Source organism: Micromys minutus (assembly GCF_963924665.1).
Source record: "Micromys minutus genome assembly, chromosome: 5".
In the NCBI taxonomy this organism is placed as follows: Eukaryota; Metazoa; Chordata; class Mammalia; order Rodentia; family Muridae; genus Micromys; species Micromys minutus.
Window position 1 is genome coordinate 89,413,582 of NC_137974.1, and position 9,115 is coordinate 89,422,696.

General features: G+C 41.2%; 1 protein-coding gene across 1 annotated transcript; it reads right to left on the reverse strand.

The window, feature by feature from the left end:
• Positions 1 to 2,977: 2,977 nt before the first annotated feature.
• Positions 2,978 to 5,116, reverse strand: LOC308421234 (dolichyl-diphosphooligosaccharide--protein glycosyltransferase subunit STT3A-like; the record flags this gene model as incomplete). The annotated part of the gene is given in 4 exon segments (XM_080917529.1): positions 2,978 to 3,103; positions 3,107 to 3,292; positions 3,296 to 4,169; positions 4,171 to 5,116. Coding segments are annotated over 4 exon segments (2,085 nt in total). The 5' UTR covers positions 5,070 to 5,116.
• Between the last annotated feature and the right edge of the window lie 3,999 nt (positions 5,117 to 9,115).

Consider the following 9,115-nt stretch of genomic DNA (forward strand, 5'->3'; position numbering starts at 1 on the left):
TTCTTATTACCTGGGAAGAAATTTAAAGTGATAACACTCATACCTAAAAATGTAGCTGGCTTGTCTCAACCTCCAGTCAAGTTTAAACCTTGTTACATTCGCTCCATCTTCATGCCCTGCAAAAGCCATTTCCCTATTATGTGGGGAAAGTTGGTTGTAGGCTGGGTAAGTCATCTCTTCCTCTCAAATCCCACTTGATCTCCAAGTGATCCCCAACTCTACCAGGCTACTTGTGACTAGTCAGGCAGTACATGCTACCTGTGCTTCATAGCTATTCCCCACCTGTAGAGAATGGATGGTCTTCTATGCCATTGTTTCTTGAGTCTTCCCAAAATGAGATTATAAATTCCTCCAGCACAAAAACATTCACTTTCTGTCTCCTCCCTGTCATGTGTCTCTTCTCCCCTCTCTGCTTCTTGTGATTACCCACACACCCAAAATAACAGCACACCATAAAACATGTTGAGACACCCCTAATGTCAAATGTAAAGGACACAAGAAAGCAATACACACAAAAGTGCTTCTACAAGCTGTTTGTGGCCCTTTCAAATGCATACTTCATTTTAAGGACACATGGTGAAGGAAGCCACTTTGTTTCCTTTCTGTTTCTCTGGCATTGACATTTATGAAAACTATAATGCAAACATGGAGGATGCAAAGAAATAATCCCTATTTTGTTTTACAAGAAGCCATGCTCTATCCCTGCCTTTCTTACTGACCATCCCTTGGTGAGATAGTACGTATCTGATAAAATGGAAACCATAGTGACCCTCATGAAACTGATGAGTAAACTGAGGCATACAAGCAATGAAGCAGCTTGCCCAAGCTTGTGAAGCTTGTCATCAGTAAGGACAAGATTCTAATCTGGGTCTCTCTACCAACATAGTGAAAAAAACCTGAGAAAAACACAGTCATCCTAGCTCACATTTTCTGGAGGTTCTAGTCTATGACCAGTTGGCCCCATTGTTTCCAGCCTACAGTGACACGGGACACTGGTGGGAACTTGTGGAAAACAACAAAGCTCCACTCATGCTGGAAAGCAAAAATGGCAGAAGGGACCAGAGCACCCTAATGACCTAATGACCTCCCACCAGACTCAATCTCCTAAAGGTCCTGCCATGTCCCAGTAGTACCACCCAAGGACAAAGACTAAAGTACTCAAGCCTTTTGGGGGAACCATGCCAAAAAAAAAATTTGGAGTAACTTTTCTTTACCTGTTTTTTACTGTCACTACTCCGGCCCCAATCATCCAATTGCAATACACTCTATTGTGAAGGTTTCTGTATTTACATCATTTACCAATGACAGCAGTGCCATCAGGGTAACTGGTTCTAGAGTTGCCATTCTCTGGCAATGCAGTACTTACAACAGTGTAGTTATATAAATATCACTCTATGCAGAATTAAATAACATAACAGAGTCACAAAGAAAAACAGTGCTCGCTTCAGCAGCACATATACTGAAATTGGAAAGATACAGAGAAGATTAGCATGGCCCCTGCGCAAGGATGACACACAAATTCGTGAAGCGTTCCATATTTTAAAAAAAGAAGAAAAAAAAAAGAAAAAGAAAACAACCAGCTCTCAGTTACAAACCACCATTCTTTAAAGAGAATGTTCCAGACTTCTCAGTTATGTTCCATACACTTTTTTTGAGTCCCCTCACCATCTTTGCTGTGCTCAATATCTCTTGAGCTACTCTTTTTTTCACGTACAATGCATGGGCGTTCAACTTCCTGAGAATTTGCTGGTCTGAGAATGCCTTTACTTTGCTGTTATACTTCAGAACAAATAGTGTGATTATTTTAAACAACAGATTGTAGCTTATCCTGACTTCCTTTGGCAGTGAACAATAATGTAAAAGTGTAAGCTAAATAAACCCTTTCCTTCCCAACTTGCTTCTTGGTCATGATATTTTGTGCAAGAATAGAAACCCTGACTAAGACATCACCTTTGTCAAATATCAAGTGACCATAGTTCTGTGGGTTTATTTCTGGGTTTTCAATTCTATTCCATTGATCAACCTGCTTGTCGCTATACCAATACCATGCAGTTTTTATCATGATTGCTCTGTAATGCAGCTTAAGGTTAAGGATGGTGATTACCCCAGAAGTTCTTTTATTGTTGAGAATAGTTTTTGCTATCCTGGGTTTTTTGTTATTCCAAGTGAATTTGCAAATTACTTTTTCTAACTGTATGAAGAATTTAGTTGAAATTTTGATGGGGGTTGCACTGAATCTGTAGATTGCTTTTGGCAAGATGGCCATTTTTGCTATTTGTTAATATGCAAACATCTACATATTTTGTGGCTGCTTCCTTCTATAGGAGTTGATCTGTCTCTGACAAATTTTGTTTGAGCATCCTTGAGCCTCTGCATTTCTACCAATCAGTTGTATTAGCAGAGTAGGTGATATTTATAATCACTAGAGAATGAAAATCAACATTTTTTGAAAAGACTTTAGAAAAGACCAAACTAGCCACATCAAGGCAATTTTTTTTCATTTGATAAAAATTTATTGAGCACCCTATGGAAAGCATTGTACCTGGGTGCTAAACACAAAAAGTATGATAAAGTTGTTTATATGTAGACCAGAGCTAGTCCTTGAGTCTGCTGATAGGAGAAAGAATGCTCCTGTTTGGTTCATTTGGGGACCTAGAGCATGGACACGGTCTTCCATCCGTTCACTTCTGTGATCCTGGAATCAGCCAATTTAAGTCAAAATAAATAAGGCACATTTAAAAAAAAATACCCCCACCCCCTTTTAAGTGACCAAAGTAAAGCCATAACATTTCATTTGGTAACCTGCTCAGAATTATAAAAATCATTTCACTTGACCCAGCCCATACTGTCCAGGGCAAAACTTTCAGACAATTCTAATCCCATCCAGCGGTTCTTATAAACTGCATATAAAGAAAAATCTTCTGCGTCCTCAACATGACACATTCAGTGTGAAGCATATCAGGGCACAATGTGACATTTATGTCCTTGACAAGCCTCGATTATCCAGGTCCTTTACCTTGTATATCCTGACCAGCCAATGTTCTGTGGTATATGCTTCCTCCAGGACATCAAGCTCAAAGTCTTTATTACCAATCTCACCATTTCAAACACAGTCAAAGCCTGGCGGACGCTTGGCTTCTGTGTAGACCTGCCCAAAGCGGTAGTAACACATTTTGTACATAAGGCAGTTGAGCAGCACTGGAGAACCCTCACAATCGACACGGAATTCCCCGGTTGGAGTATAGTAGTCATTCTCCTTGATGTGTCTTCCTGACTCTGTGCTTCCTCCAATTCAGACCATCCAAAGAAACTTGTTGATATCGTCGGAGGAGTACCCAGTGAGGCCTCCAAAAATGACAAGCACATAGCTGACATCAAGCTCCCTCATGATCTCATAGGCTTTTTCCTCTGTGGATGCCATTGCCTGCCCTACTCGAGAAATATGGGTGTTATTCCATGTGTTATTATCCACTAAAATTGTCCGATTTGCCATTGCAGTAATTTGGTAGCCATAATCCCACCATGACATGACTTTTGTATCCTCTGGAGTATTGTGATGAAGCCAATAATACGCTTCTTGGAAGTCATCAAAAATGATCCTACTGCCATTCCCATCACGAGCAGACAGCACAATGGAGGGAGAAGAATAGGCTTCGCTGGTTACCCAGGTTGAATGAAACATGTAGGTGATGAGAAAAAAAGCCATGACCAGTATCATCCCACTTGCCACCTCATTCTTAATAGGGTAAGTAGAATCCTGTTGCTTCTTGCTCTTCTTGTCTGGGCGACTTATATCCAGATTTTTTATATATGTAGACAGCACCTGGGAGACACCAATGCCAGAAAGAATGCACATAACAGGTGCCAACACCAGCATTAGACGCACCATTACAGCTGAGAAGTACATGCTGGTCACACCATACATGATGATAAAAATCCGAACATCAGAGAGGTTGCTAAAGCAGTAATAGAGGCCAACTGGGAACGTGACGACAAGGAGCTGTAGATCAAAATAGTAGGAGGACCAGGTTGTGGGCTGGTGCTCAGACACAGATGCAATAATGGGGATGTTGTTCTTAGCATAAGAGGGGTCCAGCAGAGAGTAGAAATGCCCTGTCCAGGGAGAAATTTTTCCTGTCAGCATGAGGAGAGCTCCCACCGTGAGGAGGACGGAAAAGAACTTCAAATTGCTGTGGATTCAACTTACTGCGCAGGTAATCTACAAAAGCATGGATCTGACAGAGACCAAACACTCCAAAGGCTGCCATGTGTTCTGATGAAAGGACAGGCTGGAATCCAACAAAGGAGATCTGCATAGAAAGAATGGTGCCCAGGCAGTAAACAGTACAGTAGGCTACATAGATCCGGTGAGAAAAGCAACCAGTTAGCATTAGCACCAGGACGTGAAGAGAGATTAAGTTGATCAGGAACACATAGCCTCCCCATGAAGAGACCATGTAAAAATAAGCAAGGGCACACTTTGCAGCCCAATAGATGGAACCAGTCTTCACTGCTTTAATCCACATGTAGTAAGTAAGCAGCATGCAAAAGATAGCAATTCCTTCATTATCATAGGAGCCAGCTACAGAGTGAGAAATATACCCAGGAACTACAGCAATCATGGCAGCAGCAAGAAGCTCGGCTCCTGCATCCTTGAGCTCTTTGGTAAGGTGGTACGTAATGATGGTGGTGAAGGAGGAAAAGTGAGGGGCCAGGAAAACACAGACATTCCGAAAGTCAATGGTAATATGGAAGAAATGGAGTACATGGTAGATTGCAGCAGAAGTGATCATTAAGCCTGGGTAAATTGTTCCTCCAATGATTCGGCCCAAAGGGTACCAAGCCCGGTCATCAAACCAGTTATGGAATTTATAAAACCCCTCCTCAGCCAGAAACCAGGTAGTCCGATAATTAAAGTATGGGTCAAATTTATGGATGACACTTTCAAATCTCAGCACAGCAAAAAGACAAGTAGAAAAAGATAACACAGCAGCCATCGACAGGATGAGAAGCTTGAGAAGTGTGTCCTGCTTCTCATAGGACAATCGCAAAAATCCAAGCTTAGTCATCTTGACATCAATGAGTAGCAACTGACGATATTCAAATACCCCACGGATGCTCCTCAGGAACCCACTCTGCTCCCCCAGCCATCCGTTCAGCGGCGCACCCAACCCTGACAGCAAGGCAATTTTAAACATGTCACTTTTCAAAGTATTTTAGATTGTAGGAATCTTTGAATGTTCATTTAAAAAGGTATTAATAAATTAACATGTTTCAAAGAAATGTCAAAATAAAATACTTTGCCTCATCATAAATAATGGCTTAGCCAGATGTTTAAAAATAGGGCTGGAGGTATGGCTCAGCAGTTAAGAGACTCACTGCTCTACCAGGGGGCCAGGCAGTTAAGAGAAGCATTGCTCTTCCAGAGGATCCAAGTGCTGGTTTCCAGGCAACTTACAAATAGCTGTAACTCCAGTTCCAGGAAATCTGATATACCCTTCTAGAAATTCACAAGTACACTTACCCACAGACAGACAGACAGACACACACACACACACACACACACGCATAAGCACATGCACCCATGAATGCATACATGCATGCACACACTGAGAACACAGTACTGGAGAGAAAAGAGATGAGTAACACATATAAATGAGCAATTTCAGGGAAAATAATTAAAAACAACATCCTGTTTGTGAGCCAGAGAGAAGTCTCATCAGTAGAGGCACTTGCCACTAAGCCTGATGACCTGAATCTCATTCCCAGAACTCATAGGGTATAAAGAGAGAACTGACTATGCCCATGGTAAATAAAGTATTTTTAAATCTAAAAAAAAAAAATTTTACTTATGTTTGGATTACTTGCTCTGTCATTCTAAACATTAAAAAATGATAGGGTAAAAGTTGAACTGTAATCTCACTGCTGTATCCTTCCTCTGACTAACAGAGATGACTGTAAAACAATTAAGCACAGGAATGTTTTGAAAAGTTGGCAGTCAGCACATTCCTTAAGCCTCTTCACTTTGCAAATAAATAAAGAGAAATATAACATTTGGCTCCCTGGATAAACTTACTCTGGCCCTCTCTGCACTTAGGGTGCTCTGGCCTCTTTGTCAGGCATGAATGTGCATACCTGCCAGCACACACAACCCTTGTCTTTAGAACCAGTGTTGGGATGGATAAGGCTTCTGGCCAGATTCTGCTGTCCTCTGCAGTTATCAAGCGTGACAGAGTTGGAAGGAAAACATCTGGTCCAAGGTCACTGCTAGCCTTTGTAGCTGGGAACACCCTTTGATCTCCCTTCAGAGTTTTCTATTGAGCCTAGCAGTTCAATTAGTTAATAGACCATCCCCACTAGTGGTCCCTCTAGCAGACGGCAGGAATAGAAACTTTTATTTCTCAACCCTTCCCTTCCCTATTTAGTTAAGAAGGATCCTTTTGTCCCCATTGAAATAACATAATTATTAAACCACTTCAGTCGCTTCTATGGTTAATGAGTCCCCTCTTGTGGGTTCTGCTCACAGGCTGGAGCTCCCATCCCCACCCCCACCCCACCTCCATGTGTGGAAGCAAGACACTCCATGGTTACAATTTCATTCCCTGTATAGTTAAGACTGAGAATGTCTTTTACTCCATTGTTAAAGTAATATTTTCCCCAGGTTGGCTAATTCCCTTGGGGAACTAGAATGATGATTCTAGTATCTTATTTTGAAAAACAATTTCAGAGAAATATCTCACATTTTCACTAGGTTTTATTCAAATCCGATTGGCTTTTCTGTTATTACAAAGATCAGTTCTGGGAATTAAAAAAAAAACCAAAAACAAAAGAACATGTAAATTGGTTAGCATTTTGATTAATTCTATTTTTAAAAAAGATAATTATGTAACCAGGGAACAAAACTGACTTATTTGGAGATTGACATATAGAATTAAGTTAGTTTTAATGATTTTAGTGAGGTTAAGATAGGATCTGTGATCCTTTGCCTTGGGTTTTATTACCAAACACAAAAATAACGAATAACTAATAAAATTGGCTTGAGCTTTTTTTTCTGTTTCTTCTTTTCTTTTTCTTTTTTTTTTTTTTTTAAGGGTTCTGTTTGTTTGTTTTTGTTTGTTTGTTTTTCTAAGAATTCAAAAACCATCATGAAGGTAGGCTGGTCAACTCATTGGATAAAGGTGTTTATAGCTAAGCCTTGACCACCTGTGTTTGATCCCAGAATTCACATGGTAGAAAGAAAAAAAAGTCAACACCTGCAAATTGTCCTCTGATCTCCACATAAGTACAATGGAACATGTGGCCACACACAAAACAAACTTAAAAAAAAAAAAAAAAAAAACCTCCAAATTAAAATTGTGTGTGTGTGTGTGTTACTGTGTTCCAAGGAGCTGGGGTTTGGGACCCTGCCCATTGAACTTGACAACAAGTACATGGGTCTGACCTCTGTGCTGGGACCAACTCAAACCATGAGGTGCTCACACTGCCCCTACTGCACACATTCAGCTGAGTTGGGGGAAACAGGGCAGCCAGAACCATAAGGGAATTTCGGGAGACAGAATACAATTCCATTTGGAGTTTGACATAAATAAAATGATTCATACTGTCCTTTGTGCCCAAAGTAAAACCTGTTGATGGCTCTAGACATAGCTAAGACATGAGTCTGGAACCTAGCGTGGCTTCAGTGTGGCCCTTTTTATCTCCATGACACTCCATCCTTCTGAGAAAGCTCATCATTCTTAAGGTGACCATGTTTATGGCACGTCACTTTGAGTACTTTGGTTTTATTTTCTGGGCTGGTGGTGGAACCCAGGGCCTGGCACATGCTAGGCATGTGCTCTTCCACAGCTTAACAAAGTCCCCATGGCTCACTGACTCAGGGATCCAGGAAAGTAGAGAATAGTAATTGGAATTTATATCTTCCAAGGCCTGGGAAATGGCTCAACTGGTAAAGCTGTTTGCCTCTAAACACTGACAACATGAGCTGGAGCACAAAGACCCACATTAAGTTAGAGAAACAACTACAGATTGTACTTGCACTTGCACATTCATAGCAGTAGCACTCTTGTGTACACACCAGATGAATGTCTGCCAGCTGCTTTGTTGATGCCAAGTAATCCACAAGAGAGGGAAAGGCAGGATAAAGCAGGAATTCCAGGGAGCTTCCCACTATGCTTGCTTGCCCTCTGTGTCAGTCTTTTGCTCAGGGCATTCTTGCCATGACTCTTCTTTCTGTGTCCTTCCTATTAGCCCTTTTGAAAGCTATTACCCTTCTAAATGATCTTCTAAGGCCCAGAAGCACAGTCACACCAGCATCTTTTGTTATTGACCTACCAAGAACTGTCAATATAGTATGTTTAAAGGCTATGTCCTTGACACAATGGCCCTGCAGAAGCTAACACACACAGTCCCAGAGACCCTAAGATCAACTTTGGCAATGAATCCTAGCTTTCAAAGCCATTGGTATCCAAGAGAATTTTTTAAAAGAAGTGTGTAGGCTTATACTGATGAACTATAGCTCATTGGGTGAGTCCTCCTGGGTGATACCCTCCCTTTACTGTTTGCTCTAGATAACAACTATCCTCCCTAGGGCAGAACCCAAAAATTCTTCTATCTCAAGAGTCACTTCATCAAAGTAGCTCAGGTCAGATTTTATGATGTGCCAAGTTAGTGGAGAATAAACATCACCTCCTAGTCTGCAAGTTGCTTACTTGGGAAGATCCCTCACCTCCAAGAAAAGTGTTCCAGGTTGTCTTTCTACAAAAAGAAGTTAGTCATTAGGGGACTGTAAGCTAGTCCTAAGTTCTTTTTAAAAAAATATCTATTTCTCTGTCTGTTTGTGTAAGGGAACTTACATGTGCCACGGTGTGGTGTGGTGTGGTGTGGTGTGGTGTGGTGTGGTGTGGTGTGGTGTGGTGTGTGATGTTCAATATAGGGCAACTTAGAAAAGTCAGTTCTTCAACCATGTGGGGACCAGGGATCTAGCCTCAGACTTAGCCTCAAACTTCTCAGCAAGTATGCTTAGCTACTAAGTTTCACTGACTTAGTCCAAAATTCTTTCTGGTCTCTTAGGGGAACATTTTGTTGCCTCATTTTTATACCTTCTTTTCTCCTATCC